A 20,493-nucleotide genomic window follows, 5' to 3' on the forward strand; every position below is an offset into this window, starting at 1 on the left:
ATTTTTGAAGGGGGGGACTTGTTTTTCCGTTAACCACTACTACTACTACTACTACTATCAAATGGATTCATCAGGATATTGAACCAATAAATTCATATACCGCTAGCATTCGAACGGGTATATATATCCTCCTCTGGTATTGATACACGAAAAATTGGTGGTACCCATACAGAATATACAGAATATCTGAGTTTTTTTGCGATTCTACGGATAAGCTGTACCCCCTCCCCAATTCTGTGAGTACATGTTGTTGTTATGTAATAATTCTGAACCAGAAAAAAATTGATCTGAAATGAAGAATTTTCGTCGTTTCTGTTGATGATGATGATGAAATTTGTTATCATCAAAAAGACAATAGAAAAGACAACAATAAACAATCGATGAAAACAATAAGCAGCTGTCAAAAATCAGAACAAATTTTCATTGATTCTACAACCAAATTCTATAGGCAACCCAGAAACAAAAAAAAAAATTCAAATTTTTTCTATGATCGACGATAGGAGTTGTGACCTAGTTTTTTCTTTTTCTTTTTCTGTGTTTTTTTTGCCGGGTTTTTTTTCGGTTAATTTTCGGTTGTCAGGGTAATAATGATGATGATGATGATTTGATTCCGGTTTGAATCAATTTCGTTGTCAAGTTGATGATGATGATGATATTTACAAACAAACACATAATAATTTCTTCATTATTATGGGAAATATTCCTGGAAATTTTTTTACCGGAAAAGTTTCCCAGAAAAACAATTATTCCGGTAACATAATCATTGTAAATTGTTGTTGTTGTTGAATAAATTTCAAATTCAACAACAACAAAAACAACAAAAGTGTTGTAATTTCAGAATTCTAAATTGCCGGGTTTATTTCTTCATTCTTTCCGGGAAATTTTCTTTCAAACAAACCGATTTGTTTGTGTGTCCTTCAATAGCAAAAATAATCTTTTTTTCCCGAATTCAAAGATGTCATGTAGTAGTTGTTGGCCTTGTTGTTTCGTTTGCTTTCTTTCCGTTCATTTTTCACGATGATCCATCATTTTGTATCGCAAGAAACAAGAAAAAAAGTTTCCAAACGAAACAAATTCAAAAAATTCATTTCGAATTCAGAAAGCAGAAATCTAAGAAAAAACAGAAAACAACAACAACAACATTACAAGAATTTTCCATCAAGATTTATTTCGGGAAAAAAAATAAAACCGTCCACAACAACAGCAATAGAATTCTGTAATAATATTCTGTTGTTGTTGTTAGTTTGTTTTTTTTTCTTGGTTCCCGAAATTATTCGTCTATTATTAACCATTTGGCGTATACGTGGATACCACCATTATCAGGGGAACAAACTTTTTTTTGTTTTGTTTTGGTTATTCAACAAAAAAAAAATCAAGAATCCAGAATCGAAAATATCATTATCATTTAAATTAAATAAACTTTCCCTAAAGGTACATGGGGGTTGACAATTTTCAACAAAAAAAAAAAAAAATTCAAAATTCATTTTTTTTTCTATCGACAACAAACAAACATTGTGATAACAATAATGTCATTCGTTTGTTTGTTTTGTTTTGTTTTGTTTTGTTTGTATGGGAGAAAAAATTCAATTGAAAAAAAAAAATAAATTTTGGAAAAACATTTCTAGCCCTAAAGTGATGAAATGAAATGAAATGAAAAACTTGACATTATTATTATTATTATTGGGTTGAAATCTGGGTAGAGATAGAGGGGGAGAGAGTAGGTTGAGATTGAATTTTCGCTTTTTGAATTTAATTAAAGTGAAATTTTTTTTTTGGTCTGAATTCGAATTGGAATCTTCTTCATTAATTTTTGTGTTTTGGAGGAAAAAATGGATTTTTTTCTTAGTAAAGGATTATGTTTTTCGTTAATGATCACCAAAATTACATGGATTTTTTTTTTGGTCATTATTTTTTTTTAGTTAATCTGAATCAAATTAATTTTTATAAAATGATGAAAAAATACAGTTTTTTTCCCTTAAAAATTTTACCCTTAAATTTGGCTTTGAAGGAAAATGTGGGCTACTAACCGATAGCTTGCAGTCATCAACCTAACCTCACTTGACTATGAATCACAGTCATAGGCATAGTCATCAACCTAACCTCACTGAACTATAAATCACAGTCATAGTCATCAACCTAACCTCACTCAACTATGAATCACATTCTTGTAAAAAAAATTTAACTCTTTTTTTTTGAATAATTTTATTGGCTATCTCTTCATCATTATCATCATCATTTCCGGCAATCGTGTTTGCATATTTTTTTATCCAAAAAAAAAAAAAAACGAATAACCATATGGTAAATAATCGAAATAGTAGTAGTAGTAGTAGCAATAAATAGTAAGTAGCTACTACTGAATTGAATTGAATTGAAGAATCAGAATAAAAAATATTATTCAAACCGATGATGACGTCAATTCTCAGCGCGATTATTCAATTGATTAATATTATGAAAATAAAAATTGGTAGTTTTCCGCCATCATCATCATTATTATTATTATTATTATTGATCACATATTGATTCCAGTTTCCAAACACCAAAAGGGATAGTAGTTTATTTATAGACCAGAAAAAAATTATCATTTTTCTTCATTTTATGCGTGCGACATTTTTTTCAGCCAACCAATTGATGATCGTGACATTCGTGACATTCTAGGGGTTATTTTTTTTTTTTTTGCATTGAATTGAATTGACGTTTCATTTTCAATATAGCCAAACAAAACAGAATAATTTGATTATCTTTAATTGAATTTTTTGTTATTCATCAAATATTGATCAGTCAGTCAGTCAGTCAATATGATGATGATGATAATAAAGATTGATTTGATATTGAATTCATTCATTGTCATAATCAAATTGTATTTTGACATTTTGTTTTATCAAATGAGGAATGAATATTCTAATAATGATAAAAAACAAACAAATAGAAAATGATTCTGGATTCTGGATTCTGAATTTCCTGATTGATTGGGAAAATACGATATTTTACCTGTGAGGGAAAAAAATGGAAACACTGACGCCATCTGTCGTCGGTGGTTCGATAAAAACGTTTTAGTTTTCAGAATAATTTTTTTTGTACTTTTTTACTTTGTAATTTCAAATTTATTAATTTATTATTTTTTAAAAAAAATTGATTAATGAATTAATTAATTAGTTATAATTATAATTATAATTTTGAATAAAAATTCATTAAGAAAAAAAAATTGTTTGAAGAAATTTTTCAGGAAGAAATTTTCTGGAAGAAGAAGAAGAATAAGAAATCGAGAAGAAATTCACCAGGATTTTTGACACACATTCATCCTTTTTTTTCTTTTGATTCTCAATCAAAAATCAAAAAGCAAAAACAAAATAAAATAGTAACTGTGAGAAATTGAGAGAAACAAATATCGTGTGATTGTAAATAGGAAACAAACCAGAAAAAGGAAATTTTTGTAATTAAAAAAAAAATTTGTACTTTTTTTTTGTTGTAAAAGTTTTTTGTTTTTGATTCTACCAGCTCTTTTGAAAGGAAAAAAGATTCTGGCTAACAAACGAAAAAAAAGAAAGATTTTATCATCTTTAATTAGGTATCCAAAAAGGGATTTGGTGTGTTGGAAACGAAAGGATTAAAATGGAGGGGGGAAAAAACCAATAGGCAGTGGTGCTTGGTTAAATTCGGTAGGATATACTCGTGGCCATGTGTGTGTGTGCATTGTACTTTTTTGTTTGTTTGTAATCATATGATAAGAATGAAATTCTTTTCAAATAAGAATTTCATACAAGAATAGCAATATGTCCCGGCAATATAATCAAGTGTTAATTCTTAGTAATAATATTTGTTGGATGGTGATGATGAATAATGAAAATAATAAGAATTTTTAAAACAAAAAAAAATTAAAATTAAAAAAAATATAGTAAAGGAACATTGATTAATGTAAAAATTATTACAAGTTGTGGAAGGAAAATAAATATAAATAAAAAAAATTACAAAATAAAATAAAAATACAATATTGATGTGAACAATAAATAAATAATAAGAAAAAAAATTACAAATTACAAATGAATGATGATAATTTTATGTGAGAGGGGGACAAATAATGTAAATTTGTGATTTTGTAATTTTGTAAATGAAAAAAAAAAATCATTATTATTATAATTATAATTATTATTGCACACAAACGGCCTTTGTATCGATTTTTTTATAATTAAAAAAAAAAATTTGTAATTAATTAGTTTGTAATGAATTATAAAAATGTGTTTATAAGGTACCTAAGAATATCTCTCAAATATGGATAGAGAGAGAAGAAAAAGAGTATCAGATAAATAAATAGAAAAAGCAACAAAAAAAAAAAAAAAAAATGATAACAATATCGAGAGAAATGTTTCCGGGAAGAAGGAATTTGAAAAAGTTTTTTCCGAGAAAATTTTTCCGAGATAATTCGACTGCCAAAATTTTCCGTGTTTTTGAAGAGCTAGTTTGCACCCAATGTTTGTTTATGAAATAAATAAAATTTTTTAAAAAATTTGAAAATAAATATGAAAAAGTGAAATAAGAAAAATTGCTTTTTGTTCTGCCTGAAATAAGCTCACTTTTTTTCGGGCAAAAAATCAAGAAAATGAAGAAGAATTTTGTCAGACTAATTCAATAAATTAAGGCCAAAAAGGTGGTGAAGAAAGAAAGTAAGGAAAATTTCTGAAAAAATTTCTGAAAAAAAAATTCAGAACAAAATGAAAACGACAATAGTTTGTTTTTCTTTTTGTCAATGTTTTCTGTAGCTGGCAGCCTTTTTTGTTAGCTTTTTTTGTTTGTTTTGTAATTTAGTAAATTCCTAATTTGAAAAGAAAAAAAAATAACCGCTAAAATTCTGGTGGGTGTTAATTGATGATAATATCAAAGTAAAATAGTTCAGGTGTAATAAAATGGTTGTTGTTGTGTGTAAAAAAAGGAAAAGATATCCAGGTAAATATTAAAAGTGTTTAATAATTTGTACAGGTGTTGTTTCAATGATGACCATTGAATGTGAATGATGACAATGGTGTGATGATAATGACAATTAATTAATTTGACTTAGTAGATTTGAGCCTAATTTGATAAAGATAAAATTTATAAGATTGAAAAATCAAACTTCAAACAACTGCCAATGATGGTGGTTGATTTGTTGAAGCAGATTTTGAATGATGATTATGATGATGATGGTGATGATTATGATGGAGATGGACATTTGTTTTGCTTTGTTGTTGTTGATGAAAATTTGTTATCATTTCATTTGTAGAATTTTCACTATTTAGATCATCATCATCAATTAATGATGATGATATTGTTGATAAATGATCCGAAGTGATTGAATAATATGAATCATCATTATCATCATCACAAGCAACAGATGATGTTTTCGTTGTTGTTTTGGTGATGGTGGTGGTGGACATCGATATACTTTGATCAACAAGGGTTAATTGTTGTTGTTGTTGTTGTTGCTGTCCACCATTATTACTTGTACAGCTAATTGTTGAACTATTACTATTATCATTATCATTGAATGGTTTTATTAATGCCGGTGGTTTTGTTGTTGTTGTTGTTGTTGTCGCTAATGTTGTTGTTGTTGTTAGATCATCATCATTTACAATTTGAAATTCCTCATCATCATCATCAATATCATCGTCATCTTCGTCTTCTTCATCATCATCATCATCAAAACTATTCATTTTTTCACCATGTTTTATTAATGCTGGAATCGTTTTATCATTATCAACAATAATTTTGTTGTTGTTGTTGGTTGATGATTTTGTTGTTGTTGTTGACATCATTGACATTGATCGACAACTACATGGTTGAAATAATTCCGGATAAATTAATACTTCATTATTTGGACCTTTGAATATAATTCCACAGCATATTTTCTCTCTAAAAAAAAGGTGTTAAATTAATTTAGAATCAAAAGGTAAAAATCAAACCAAACAAAAAACAAACCTTTTCCAAATATTTGAATCTAAAAATGATACAAATTTATCACGATATAAACGATTACGAGATTTCATCATTAATTTTTGTCTTTGTCTTTGTTGTTGTTGTTTATTGATATTTGAATTTTGTTTATTTTTGAGCATTTGTTGTTGTTGTTGATTAGATTTGTTGTTGTTGTTATTGTTGTTATTAGATGTACGATAATGATATGTTGACATTAATAAATCATTATCATTGATTGAATAAGATTTACCACGACTACGACCACCAGTGGCTGCTAATCTTGTTGAACGTCTTAATCGACGATTATTATCATCATTATTATTATTATTGATTTTACCATTGTTTTTATTACAATTATCATCATCATCATCTTCTTGTTGATTACGTAAACAATCAACAACAACATTAACCATATCATCAACTAAATCAACATCCGATATTGATTCTGTTTCATCAATAATAATATCATCATCTAAATCATCATCCAAATCGATTTCATCATCTAAATCATCAATATCATCATCATCATCATCATTGTCGTCGGATGATTCACAACCACTACGTATTGGTGATGATGATGTTGTTGATGAATAGGATTTTTGATGATCAATTAATGTCACTAAAAGAAAAAAATGAGAGAAAATTAAAACAAAATCCAATCAAAAACATTCCATAGGTAATCCTAAAGGGTTAATTTTTATCTAATATATGATTAACACTGAAGTAGGAGAGAAGGGGAAAAACATAAAAATCTAGCACACACTTTATTTATGATAATTTTACTGTTGAAATCGCTTCAAGGTAAATTTTTAACCCGTTTAAAATCTAGGCTATTTGAAATTATGAAATTATCATAATGATGATGATAATGATGATATAAATGTTGTTGTGCAAAAAAATCAAAGTTGATTGCCTTGCGATATGAATAACATTAACAGAAAAAAATACTTACATTTTCCTCCTGTTGAATTATTGTTGTTTGTAGTTTTTGAACTTTTATTTGTTGTTGTTGTTGTACCATTATTATTGACATTTGATGATGATAATAATCGACGTTGACGGCGACGACGCTTATCATCAGTATTTGATGATTTCGATGATTTAAATGATTTTGTACCAGGACCAGCACGTGCATCAACAACATGATGCCAATTTTTATTTGTACCAGTGGGTAATTTTTTCCAACGTTTTACCAACAGTACACATGCATTACAAATTTCACCTGAACGTTTTTCATTTTTTAAACGAAAACATTTTTCAAATTCTGATTCATATTTTTTACTATCAGTAAAACGTGATGATGATGATTTTGCCCGGCAAATACAACAACCCAATATGGAACGATAAATTTTTGGTTTATGAAAACTAAACATCTTTGCTTTGCTTCTTCTTCGGCTTTTACGTTGAAATTTTTGAATTTTTTTCAAAGTTTTTTCCGAAATCCGATTGATTTGTTGAAAATTCGATTAGGGATGATGATGATGATGAAAATTTTCAATTAATGCAAGTCAGATCCTGTTTGTCGTAATAAAGTGCGAGGAAAAACGAGAAAAGAGAGAATCATTATTAGCAAATTGGTCGAAACAAAACAAACGGAAAAAATCAAATCAAATAAGACAAATCAATCGATAAATTCATGATTTAAAAAAAAGTAATGTGAGTCATTTTATATATTTCGTTATCACTGAGAGAGAGATACTGACATAATCATTAAAGCATTTTAACATTGTCTAAAAAAAATTATCAAAGCATTTCAATATGAGAAAGTAACATTATTTTTCGATTTGATAATGACAAACTGGGGAGTAAACAAACTGATGGGTGTAAATTCTTCTGTTTTTCTTTTCTTGTTGTTTCGATGATAACAAAACCTATGTAGATACGGAACAACAAAAATGTACCAAGGATGATTTTGTTTCGATACAAAAAAAAACGTGCCATAAAATTCACACAGGCGCATTACACAGATGATGATTTTCACTGTAAAGTTTTTTTCGGTGATCAGACGAAAAATTCAACAACAAAATTTCATTTGGTTACAACCAAAGTGACAATCAAATGTTGTAATCGTAAACTTTTTCACCGGAATAATCACCTTTTTTTCTGGTGGATTACAAAAATTATTGGCAATAACGTTTTTTTCTGCTTAAATCTAAAATCAAGATCCTCTTGGTTTTTATACAAAAGAATGGCAATAAAAAGAAAGAAGACAATGACATCGGAAATCCAACAAGATTATCATCAGAAAACATAGCAACCATGATAGGGTTGTTAATCATAGAAAAATCATCGAACTCAACTCTCTCAAATCGGAATTTGATCTTTTCGTTTGATTTTTTCTACAAGTTGGACAATGTCAATCATCGATTGCCTAACAAACATCCTACCTAACATTACACCCTATTATTAATCAATCATTGGATGACGCCAATATTAATTTGTAGTGAATAGTAGCGGTGGGAGGGAGATCTGAATGATGATTTGGCGTCAATTGATAATCAAAAACATCAATTGAAACATAAGTGAAAGAGAAAGTGAAGTGAAAATAGATAGACAGAGAAACCGGGCGCCACAAATGTTAATGATGATGATGATGACGAAAGCAATGATGATCATCATCATCATCAATGACAACTACCGCTTCTGCGCAAATCAATGATTAGAATATCATCAATAGTAAAACAGACAACAACAATGACGATGACGACGACGGAAGAAAACGTTAAATATAGACATGTTATGGGCAATGAAATTCTTTTCATTCGTTTTCTTCAATGAATTTTTTTGATCCAGAAAAACGGATTCAGTTTCTAAATATAGTAACCATTCAAACCAAAACAGACGCACACAGTGTTAAATATTTGGAACATCACTATAACCGGCAGCAATTTTGTTTTTTTTTGAAATTTGTATCAATGTCAATGTCGTTGTTGTGTGTGTGTTGGTTGATGGAAAATAATTTAACACTCAATTAGCATTCCGGAAATTGATAGCGAGGTCAATATCAGAGAAAAACAAACATTTAAATGAAAAACAGAGATGAAAAAACTAAACAGGAACACAAAATTGAAAACAAAACTTTACGTTGTAGTTTGAAATGATTGAAAAGATTGTGGAAATATTGGAAATAATTTTCAAAAAGTGAAAGCTAATCAAACACTAAACACTCACCATCAAAAAATGTCAGAATTTGTTTATTTTTTTTTTGTTGTGTCAAGAAAGAAGATTCAAAAAGAGAACACGAGCCAAAGGCTAACGAAGGATTAAACGGATCGACCAATCGACCGATCGACCGAATATCAAAAATGGTTATGAACCGTTATTATTCACAACCTCGACGACCCAGTAGAAAAAACACAACCAACTTTACATCATCATTGGCATACTGGCACAGAAATGAAAAAAGTAGAGAGAGAGAGAGAGAGAGAGAGAGAGAGGAACAAACAGAAGCAAACAGAAACACATTGAACTAAATAGGACTGTGAATGAATATCTATTTTTTTAAAAACTACGAAACTTACAACAGAGAGACGCACAGAGTGTTTTTGGATGACGCCAAGTGTGTGGAACATGCTGAACATACATAGAGTTTAGCTAAAATTGAATGATATGAATGAAAAGAGAGAAAGATATTTAGCAATACTTTTTTTTTGTCCTGGCCGTTAGAAAAAAAAAGATTCCTCAAACCACCACCACCATCATTCATTCAGAATGATGATAATAATGGGCTGGCGCCCAATTGTAAACGCAAACAGAAGAAGAAGAAATGATAACAAAAAATCGTCGCAAGCGCATAAATAAAACGGTATTTCCTCTCTCTCTCTCTCTCTCTCTCTCTCTCTCTCTCTCTCTCTCTCTCTCTCTCTCTCTCTCTAAAAACATAAGAAGGGAGCCATCAACATTTTTTTTCTCCAAGCAAATGGAAAAAAACAGTTTTTGAAATGAATCCCTGTGAATGAAAAAGAGAAAGATAAAATGAAATGAAATGTGACTACCACCACAAAAAATAAAACAACATTCCATCACCGGCGTGACCTAGTTTGAAAAAATGCTCTATCCACCACATAGTATGCATACAAAAATCTACTATTCACCATTCACCGCCACCACCAATCATTGGAAAGAAGAAGAATGATTTTACTTTTGGCTTTTGGCTGCAAACATGGCGCCGGGCGGGAGTATGTCGAATGTATGATTTTTTCATTGAAAATTTCCAACAAAAAAAAAAATCAACCAATATACACCCTCTATACAAATATTTACCAACAACAACACCAAAATGGATTAAACCAGAAAAAATAAGGGTCAAATTCGTGTGTCAGACTCGTGGCGTCAAGCGATTTGCATGTTTATCTTGCTAATTTTATCAATGATAAAAGTGAGAGAGACAAATTTGATAACAAAAAACGATTTCTAATCTTTCGATCGATCGATTGACAATGGAAGGAACTTTTACTTTTTTGTTTCCAAAATGAAAAAAAAGTGAAAATTTACATTGAAATTGAAAGCAAAAAAAAATTATGTGGGTGACCGGTTTATACGAAGCAAGGACAACACCCACACATCAGATAACTTTCAATGTCTTAATTTTTTTTTCATGGATGTCATGGATACAAACCGTTAATTTTTTTTCCGTATTTGTTGAGGAATTCAGTTTTTCATTTTCACCGTGTTTTTTTTTGTTTGATGATAATTTTCATGGTCTTTTTCCACTTTCTCTCACTACACAATGGTGATGTTTTTAGACTTTTTTTTGAAAAAAAACAAGGCGGAGTAATTATCATTATTATCATCATCATCATCAAGTGTTAAAAGTGAAAAATGTGTGCGTGTGTGTGTGTTTCAATGTCAAATGACAATGATGATAACGCCTTTGTGGTAGAAAAACAATAAAAAGAAAGAATGATTTTTGCTTGTTTTTTTTCTGTTTCATAGAATTAATCAATTAGAAAAAAATATCGATACATTTTTTTTGTCCCCATCCCGATTAATTAAGTGTTAAATTTTTTTGTCGTCTGTTTTGTTTTAAAATGATGATCAGAATAATAATTTTTTTTTAACCCAAGGAAATTTTGATTTTATTCAATTCTGCTCCCAAAATTAGATTGAGATCAAGGTTGAAATAAGAGAAACGATAACAACAAAAAATTGTTGTTGTTGTTATTATTGTTCCAATTGGATCACCATGTCAAACTAATTTGTGAAAGCAAAAAAAATGTCCATTGTTGTCCTACAAAGTGTTATTTTTTTTGTTAACAAAGGATAAATGCATTTTTGTGTATCATCAAAGGGTTAAAATCGGCTTTTTCAAAACATTCTTTGCAAATGATGATGATGCGACAGAAAAATGAAAATCTTTCTTCATCATTATCATCATTAAACCAAGCCAAAATGATGAATCAAAGTTCTACTAACCTCGTTTCTTTCTTCTTTCGACATTTTATTGTCAATATTTTTTTTCCTCTGTTGTCGAACCAAGGGTTAAAAAAAATCGACAACATTTTCTACATTTTTGAACTGTCCTGATCAATTATTCTGGGTGTGTATGTTCAGTATGTATATAGCATTTCCAGAATCCAGGTCAGGTCATAGTGCATGACCAATAGGATATTCTATTTTTTTTCGAAAATCCAAGAATATTCTTTATTTCGGGAAAAAAAAATTGAATCTATGCGACATCTAGCGATCAATGTCAAATACCAAATGACGATTTTTTTTGACTGCAGTGGTGATGCATCCAGAAAAAATAAGAAGAAAAAAATTAGCCTCAAATAACGAATGAAAATTGATCCAGCAGTGAAATTGGATGAATCCATCAACACTGGATTCACCGCCTAATAATATTTGAAGGCGCCCATAGTTTAGGTCGCCGACCTTTATATATCAGGGTTTAACGATATATATAGAACGAATGAATGAATGAACGAACGAAAAGACTGAAGACATTGACACTCACACAGAAAATCATGGCCTCGTTTTTTAACACACACTCACCATATACACACATATAGATTTTTTTTTAGGTCCTGACCAACCAACCAAACGCATATTGGATTCAATCATGGTTAATATAATATATAGGATTTGTTATGGATGCACAAGAGAAAAATACTCTTCTGAAGCTTGAATGAATACTGCAACCGAACTATGAACTCTTCCATATTTTTTTCACGAATGATGATTATGTAAGAACAAGTGGCGCCAATAAGCGGATAACAATGGATGATATAACCAGTAAAAAACCAGTATTTGGATGTAAATACCCTCTTTCAATCAAGCAAACGATGGAAGGTCATTGTACTCCTTGAAAACAAAAAAAAAAAAAAAAAAAAAGCATCATGCATGCATGCGTGTATGCATCTCTCAATATTCGTCATGGAAACTGAAAAAATGGTTATAATATTTTGAACTACGCCATACAGAGGTCACACGCTTTTTTTTAAATTGAATCCAAAGCCGCCTTGACAACCAAAGTTTTTTAACACCGAAAATGAAAACAAAAACAAAAAGGAAAATTTTTCCCAAAATAAACACAGGTAACAAAAAAAGACAACCAGGTATTGTCAACAACAACAACATTTGATGATAAACAAGGAAAAGAAAAGGAAAACTTACCTTTTTCGGTGGTGATTTGTTTAAAAAAAATAAGGTAACAAATTACGATGATAATATCACACAAGAGCAAAAAGCAATAAGAATTTTGAAAAAAAACAATCAAGGAAAAATATATAAATATTCTGGAAAACTAATTTTTTAGGAAAAATTTCTCTAATAGGGGGTTCACACTAGCAGCAATGTGAGTGAAATATTTCAAATGCAATATTTCACTACATTTCAGCCTTATGGACTAATTTCATTCTAATTTCATTTCACTAATAATAAAAGAAAACATCAAATAATTTTCATCATTTGTCCAGTATCATCATTATCATTTCCAATAAATAATATTTGTTTAAAATTATTTTCATTATTAGTTTTCGATGATTGATATTTATGGTTGCTGTTCATTTGGATCGATTCTTGTTGTTGTTGCTGGTAAAATTTTGAAAGAATTTGTTGATACATGATTATAATGGCAATCAAGGATTATTTTTTCTGATGAAATTCTTCTTCGGTGTGACACACAACACGCACACACACGAATAAAAAAATTTTTCGAAAGAAAAATTTCAAAAAAAGGCACTTTGAAAAAAAATTCTTCAAATGAAATTTGATGATATTTTTCTTCTGATCAGGAATTTATTCGGAAAAATTTCATTTCGATTTTTGTCGTTTGGTTGTTGACCGTTCAATGGTTAAGATTCGTATGAAGATTCACTTTGTTGATTCGGGTTTTTAAAACACTCTGGTTTCTTTGGTTTTTTTGACTGTTTTGGTTGGTTGGTTGGTCGAAGAAAGACGAAGATAAAATGATGTGCATGTTTTTCTGTGTTTCGGGTTTTTGATTGGTTAGTTTAGTTTGATTTTTTGGTTAGTTGCGCACGCGCTAGCGACAAAGTTGAATATTTTTTTCTGGTTTTATCATTTTTCACCACCATGAATGAATGAATGATGTGCAATGTGAACCAAACCAAAACGATATTGAATGAATGAATAAATGTCGTCGTCCGCAATAGAACAAAACGCCAGTTTCAGTTCAACGATCCTTATGCTCCTTGTTGTTGTTGTTGTTTGATAATTTTTTGTTGTTTGGTTTGATAAAAATTGACCACGCCATTCCAAATACAGATTGTCTATTGATTGATTGAATTCGACAAAGTGAAGAAAGAAAGAAAAACACAGAAATTTTCTCAAAAATCCATTTGATTGACCTTTACAAAGTTCATGGTCAAGTTCATCGAATATACACGTGATCATCATCCTCACCATCATCATCATCATCAAGAATTGCCTCTCATCATGATAATGAGATAATCGGATCTTACCTGATGATGATGATGATGATGGTAAGGTCATGAACCTTTGTCCATGCATTGTGTGTGTGTGAACAAAAATTCAGGTGTACAAAAACGAAACGAAAGCGAAATTGGAATATTCTCAGCAATTATGTAATAATGAATGAAGAAAAGGTAAAAAGGTAAAGTAAAATTAACTTTAGAGCAAAAAAAAGGTGTGGCTTATTGATGATGAAGGTCACCAACAACAACGATTTACCTTTGTTTTTACCTTTTGTTTTCAATTTCAATCAGTTTTTTTTCTCAACTTTCTTTTCATCCTTTCTTTTGTTACCTTCTTTTTTTTCGATTGACATTTTATACAGGTGACACGTGACCATTTGATACTTTGGTTAATCGATACTTATAGGGTGTGTCAATGGCAACAACAATGAAGAGAAAACTCCGCCCATTTCCCGCATCATCATTATCATCATGGATGGTTGAATCAACTATTTCCACACACAGGTAAAGTTAACAAAAAAAAAAAATTTTGATGATACCCTCTTTTGATAATGATTATTTACAATGATTCATCACTATCTTAGGAATTTTCGAAATCGGATCCTCATCATCATCACCACCACCTGAAGCTCGTGTACTTTTTGCCCATTTATCAAAGCATCAAGCATCATCATCCACGACCAAATGTTCAAAGGTCAAGAAACTTTTTTGATTCTTCAACATTACCCTCATATCACATATACGCTCAATGACCATCAAACAAGCATCACACAGATGATGTCAATCTCTCAGTTTTTTATGAACTTGGTCGGAATAAAAGTTTATTTTTAAAAAATTTAAAAAGTTTATTATTCTTTAACTTGAACAGAACTTTCAAAGAAGTTCAAGAAGAACTTTCACTTCACTTCAATGATTTTTTCTTCTTCTCGAAAGTCAGTTCAAACTAACCAAAAATTAACTAAACTAAACCATGGTTCATGAATCATTCAATCAATCAATCAGTGGTTATCGAAAGTACATCGAACTTGAAGCCAAAAAACAAAACAAAATAAAAAACACACCCAAGAAAAACTTGATTCAATCAACCAACCAATTTGATCATCAATGGAAAATGATGATGATGATTATGGTCGACGACCTTTTCGACGATATTCTTCAAATCATTACCATTGATGATGATTTGGTTGAAGAAAACTTGAAATTTTCATTCACTTTTTACATTTTTCTTTTTATTTTTACCAAAGCAGATATATCGAGCAACGACCTGAACAATTTTTGTTGTTTTCTAAACCGAAAATAAACAACAACAACAGAAAAAAATCCAATGTGAATGTACCCGGGTTAAGTGAATGAATGAATGAATGAAAATAACCGCATTGAGAAGAAAAGGAGCAATGAACGATGAATGACTCTGAAATTAAAATTGTATTTTGTTTCGTTTCGTTTTCCCATCGTTGGCTATATAGAAAGATGATCCAAAAGAGAGAGAATAATTCCTCTCTCTCTCTCTCTCTCTCTCTCTCTCTCATTCACTCGGTATATATAGCAAAGTATTTAGTCCGGGTCCCGGCATAAAGAACTTGACTTAGTTTTTTTTTCTCCGGTTTTTCTATAGTAGACCATGTGTACCAAGGCATTCTATTATTAGAATCCGGAATACAAAAAAATTGCGTGGGCGTTTTGGTTGTTTGAAGGCCAATTTCTGGTTTTATTCTTTTGGTTTTCGGATCATTTGTTTCCAGATCGAAGAACAAACTGAATGTTTTTTTGTTTCATCGAAACAAACCACATAAAAATCCTGATGTGATGATCGTGACCTAAAGATTTTTTGTTTTTCTGTTTTGATCGATGACAAATATATATCGAAAGTCATCATGATGATTGGTAACATACACACAGAGTAAATATAACGGTCAACCACTATGACCACCACTGAATGACATGGATTTGCGAAATGAGAAATGACACAGAATGACACCGAATGACATTGTAAAAAATCAATCAAAGGTTACCAAAAAGATAATTTATCAATATATGGTGAATATGGTCAAGGGTCACGTGAGAAAGATTGACCTGTCACCATCTGAATTTAGTTTAAAATGAAAAAAAATGAAGAGATCAATGTCAAAATTATGATTAAGATTTTCAATTTTTTACCGTCATCACCATATCTGAATACAGGATATGATCGTTTTCTCGACAAACAACGGGATAATCAATCAATCAATCAATAATTTATTTGTGTATTTTGTTTTGTTTATCTAAAACAAAACAAAACAGAAAAACAGAAAATTTGTTAATGTTATGGCTATGATAAATCAGAAAAAAACCGGATGTTACCATGATAACAACAAAAATATCTCAATCCAATGTATGTATGCTGTGTGCGTTGATATGGATTTTTATGTTTTGTTTTTTAATTTCATAAAAAAAAACATAAAAAAGGAATTAACATTGACAATCATCATAGTCATGATGATCATCATCATCATCATCATCATTATCATCAATAGAAATGGCATTGATATATCAATAAAAACATACAAAACAGCACAAAACTCGCATTTTAAAAAAATATATTCAAGGTAAAAAATTACGAAGAGAAAACAAAACTAACATTATCTTTGTGTGTGAATGTCAATTTTGATAAATTTTTTCAGTTTTGTTTTGTTTTGCTTCATTCAAGGAAAAATAGAAAGCCATGAATTTGATAATGAAAAAAAAATCGTCATTTTTTTTCATGAATGTCTATAACGAAATATGCAAACAAAACAGAAAAAAGGGGGAAAAAGGGTTATCACATTAACCTCGAATTCAATTCATTCATTGATCATCAATTCATTGATCAATTTGATGGTGAAGGTTTTCTATTTTATCATCATTATTATTATGTTGTTTTTGGTAACATATCTTTCGTTTTTTTCTCATTGATTCTAATCAATTTGGATTTACACTAACCAACCAAAAAAAAAAAAAGAAGAAAAACATCAACTTTTTAAAAGAGGCCAACAAATGTTAATTTGTAATCATTATTAGTATAACACACACACACATCCTGTATGTATAGCCAAATATTGGTAAATGATGATGATGGTGATCATCATTTGATTTTGAAATTCAAGTACGAAAATCGTTTGCGCATTATCTTTGCCCTGGATTTTCACTACCATTCATTCATTTTCCAGTCCCGGGTTTTTTGTTTATTTTTAGTGTTTTTTCAGATTCTGGACTCGTTAACCAATTCTGTACTGGCCAATTCCATTCCGAAAAAAACAAAACAAAACGAACGAAACAAAAAATTGCCAATATCAGGGCCAGTATGCCAAGTGCAGAAACAAAGAAAAACAGAAAAAACAAGGCCAGTGTAGTGATACTTTTTGTGGATAACTTTTCTTGTTTTGTCAATGAGAAAAATTACAGAATCTTTTTTTTTTTTTTTTGATCGAAAACGAAAACGAAAAGGATCTTTTTTTCAGATTCAAAACCGGCAGTCGAATCACACACACACACACACACACACACACACACACACACACACGGAGACGAACCAAATCAACTTACCAGCCGAACACAACAAGCAATCGATAGTATAATAAATTGGGGTAATGAACAACGACTTATGTTCTCAGCAGAGAAAACATACATAATGGGCTTCTCAAAAATGGCAAGAACAATCAATGTCAAAATCGGTGATCGTAATCTGGAAATGAAAGACCAGGTAAAATACCTGGGCATCGTTTTAGATCAACAATTGAATTTTAAAGGCCATGCCGATCACGTTATTAAAAAACTCACCAATCTGTTCAACATGTTTTCACGATTAGTGCGACCAAGCTGGGGACTAAACCCAGATATAGCTGGCCTGATATATAGAATGGTAGCCGAACCAATGGTACTATATGGTGCATCGATATGGCATAAAGCATTCGAGGTGAAAAAGATAGCACAGCGAATCCTAAGTGTCCAAAGAAAAATCTTAATCAAAGTATGCAAAGGTCACAGAACAATGTCATACACGTCTACCTTTCTTATTAACAATGTGATGCCCATCGATATTAAAATAAAGGAAAGAGCAGCTGTGGAAAGGGTGAAATTGCTGGGTAAAGAACAAGATGAAAATATTAATATTGATCTGGAAAAAACAGTTCCCGTCACAAGTCTTCCACATCCAGGAAAAAGAATCATAAAAGAATATTTGAAAATTGTCGATCACAATGAAATCAACAAGCGTATAACAAACGAAAAAATCTCGATCTTCACTGATGGTAGTAAGCTGAACAATCACACTGGTGCAGCATGTGTCGTTACCAAAAATCAACAACTAATCGATCAAAAAAAGTGGAAACTGGCTGATCACTGCTCTGTCTTCCAAGCAGAACTGCTAGCCATCAAAATGTCTTTATTACAGTTCCAACCAGAAAGCAATGTCACCGTTCAAATATTTTCTGACTCAAGATCTTCCCTGGAGGCAATTAGAGATTGCAATAACTGCCATCCATTAGTAATTGACATCAACAACAGAATTGGCGAACTAAAAGAAATAGGCACGAACGTCTATCTATATTGGATCAAGGCGCACACAAATTACGTCTGGAACGAAATGGCAGATCAACTGGCAAAAGCGGCAACGATGGAGAGCTTCGCCGTTGAGGAATACAACAAAATGCCAGTGTCCACATTTAAACATGAATATCGACAAAAAGCTAATGCCGAATGGACTGCACGAAACACAGAAGCTTCAACCGGCAGATGGACGGTTCGTCTTATCCCGAGTTTGGCAACTGCGGAAAGAGTGCAGTCCAAGCTCGGTATGAGCAAATTATTGACACAAGTACTGTCTGGCCATGGCGCCACCAGACATTACCTCTGTAGATTCAAAATAATCGAGGACGGTACTTGTCTATGCAGCAGCAACAAACAGCAGACAACAGAACATCTTATGCTGGAATGTCCCATTTGGGAAAACTCCCGTCACTGCATAACAATAAAACATGGTATATCCGCAGACGATCTGGCCAACCTGGACATAATCCTTGGGAACAACGACTTGGCACAGGATTGGATCAGCTTCGTGACGACCATTTATGACGGATTGCCATTCATCAATAATCGCCGTTAATAAACCGTTAATACATTCCTTACCAGCCTCTCATTAACATCCATACCGTGAACATTGATCTGTATCTGCATAATCTAATAATCTCCGCATTGACCATATATTCTCGTTTCCTTCTTTTAAATTAATCGTCAATTCATATCTATATCCATTGTTTACACACACACAGAATTTTTTTTTTTCTTTCAAATTAATCGTCAATTCATATTTATATCCATTGTCTACACACACACAGAATTTCTTTTCTTTTAAATTAATCGTCAATTCATATTTATATCCATTGCTTACACACACACAGAATTTCTTTTCTTTTAAATTAATCGTCAATTCATATTTATATCCATTGTTTACAGACACACAGAATTTCTTTTCTTTTAAATCAATCGTCAATTCATATTTATATCCATTGCTTACACACACACAGAATTTCTTTTCTTTTAAATTAATTGATAATTCATATTTGTACCCATTGTAATTTTATGTCATTTTTTTTTATTTTTATTTTTTATTTTAACTTAATTTGTCTTCTTACATTGTACACCGTACTTACACACACCATAATTCCTGTATACATACATAAGACACAGTTTGCTGACTACATGCCCTCCCGCCTTAGTGTTTCCCTTGCATTGGCGGGCAGTGGCAACTTCTCCTTAGGACACACACAAACATATTGAATTTCATTTCCTTCTGTTTGTTTGCTTGCTTGTTGTCTTCGTTTAAACCATCGAAATCATCAACAACATCATTCTTCATTTGCGACAATAGTAATAATAATCATCATCACAAATATATTACCCAAAATATTATATTCTCATTTCATTTCATTTCAATTGTTTATTTGTGTAACCTTTTTCTATCCTGATTGAACTGTTTATATTTTCTCATTTTGTATGGTTTCTGAATTGAATGATTGGAATAATATTTGTTCTGTTCTGTTCTGTTTTTTGTTGAAGTTTTTATTCTTCCTGGTTGCTTTTTTTCCCAATATACTTCACTTGACTTGAGTTGATTGCTTTGAAACGTTTTTTTTTGTATTGGCATTGAATGTCAAACAAGTTATATGTGTACTGAGTAAATTTGAAAATTCTTTTACTTTTCAATTATTCTTATTCTATTTATTTTTTTTCGTTTTTTCTTAGAATACCATACGAAAATAGTGTACAATTTTCAAACCAACCAAATAAACAAACTGAATAAAAATAAGAAATTGATGTATTGAACGAAATCAACTGCACACACAAACACTCATTTCTAATGTTTATGGTTAGCATCCTTGATAAAAGAATTTGGAATCAATTTTTATTCAAAAAGAAAAGAAAAAACATTTATACAATTCAACCAGAAAATTTTCTGTTTTTCTCTTCATATATTTGGTTTATGCTATGTTGCGTTTGCCTTGTTGTTATCGTTCACAATAATGACAACATTTAACAAAAACATCGATCAAACGAATGTTTGAACCAATTTTCAAAAAGAAAAACGAAGTTACCGTTAAGTTTTCATTTCAACTGAATAAACATTGAAGTTTAGTTA

At 30.7% G+C, this 20,493-nt stretch overlaps 2 protein-coding genes and 1 long non-coding RNA gene across 8 annotated transcripts; 2 read left to right on the plus strand and 1 right to left on the minus strand.

Moving 5' to 3' along the window:
* Positions 1–4,439: 4,439 nt before the first annotated feature.
* Positions 4,440–12,680, minus strand: LOC142646139 (uncharacterized). 6 transcript variants are annotated; one of them, XM_075824320.1, is made up of 5 exons: positions 12,559–12,680; positions 9,465–9,537; positions 6,896–7,458; positions 5,947–6,562; positions 4,440–5,880 (listed from the first exon to the last, which is right to left on the minus strand). In XM_075824320.1, the coding sequence occupies exons 3-5, from the start codon at positions 7,314–7,316 to the stop codon at positions 5,106–5,108; spliced, it is 1,812 nt and encodes a 603-aa protein (XP_075680435.1). In that variant the 5' UTR covers positions 7,317–7,458; positions 9,465–9,537; positions 12,559–12,680; the 3' UTR covers positions 4,440–5,105. The 6 variants fall into 6 exon arrangements, with proteins under 6 accessions (XP_075680435.1, XP_075680433.1, XP_075680437.1 ...); XM_075824318.1 differs by lacking the exon at positions 12,559–12,680 and adding an exon at positions 9,115–9,328 and having other exon boundaries at positions 9,465–9,722; XM_075824322.1 differs by lacking the exon at positions 9,465–9,537 and having other exon boundaries at positions 12,559–12,658.
* Positions 12,681–12,993: 313 nt separating this feature from the next.
* LOC113790031 (uncharacterized) lies at positions 12,994–14,670 on the plus strand. The gene is made up of 3 exons (XR_012847133.1): positions 12,994–14,020; positions 14,204–14,345; positions 14,426–14,670. It is a non-coding gene; the product is annotated as an uncharacterized LOC113790031 (long non-coding RNA).
* Positions 14,671–17,387: 2,717 nt separating this feature from the next.
* Positions 17,388–19,627, plus strand: LOC142646142 (uncharacterized). Its single transcript, XM_075824327.1, has one exon. It carries the CDS (start codon positions 17,461–17,463, stop codon positions 18,958–18,960), a length of 1,500 nt encoding a protein of 499 aa, XP_075680442.1. The 5' UTR covers positions 17,388–17,460; the 3' UTR covers positions 18,961–19,627.
* Positions 19,628–20,493: the final 866 nt, after the last annotated feature.

This window comes from Dermatophagoides pteronyssinus, unplaced genomic scaffold (genome assembly GCF_027571235.1).
Source record: "Dermatophagoides pteronyssinus isolate colony J.1.1.1.1 unplaced genomic scaffold, Derpt_VIB-CSIC_2022.12 sq0067, whole genome shotgun sequence".
Taxonomy (NCBI): Eukaryota; Metazoa; Arthropoda; class Arachnida; order Sarcoptiformes; family Pyroglyphidae; genus Dermatophagoides; species Dermatophagoides pteronyssinus.

Bases quoted from the DNA above. Each gene is read 5' to 3' on its own strand.
- LOC142646139 (XM_075824320.1), bottom strand. From the start codon at position 7,316: ATGTTTAGTTTTCATAAACCAAAAATTTATCGTTCCATATTGGGTTGT. The intron at 6,563-6,895 runs GTAAGTATTTTT...TTTTTCTTTTAG, and splicing joins TAATTCAACAGGAGGAAAAT to TGACATTAATTGATCATCAA. The intron at 5,881-5,946 runs GTTTGTTTTTTG...CCTTTTTTTTAG, and splicing joins GATTCAAATATTTGGAAAAG to AGAGAAAATATGCTGTGGAA.
- LOC142646142 (XM_075824327.1), top strand. From the start codon at position 17,461: ATGTTCTCAGCAGAGAAAACATACATAATGGGCTTCTCAAAAATGGCA.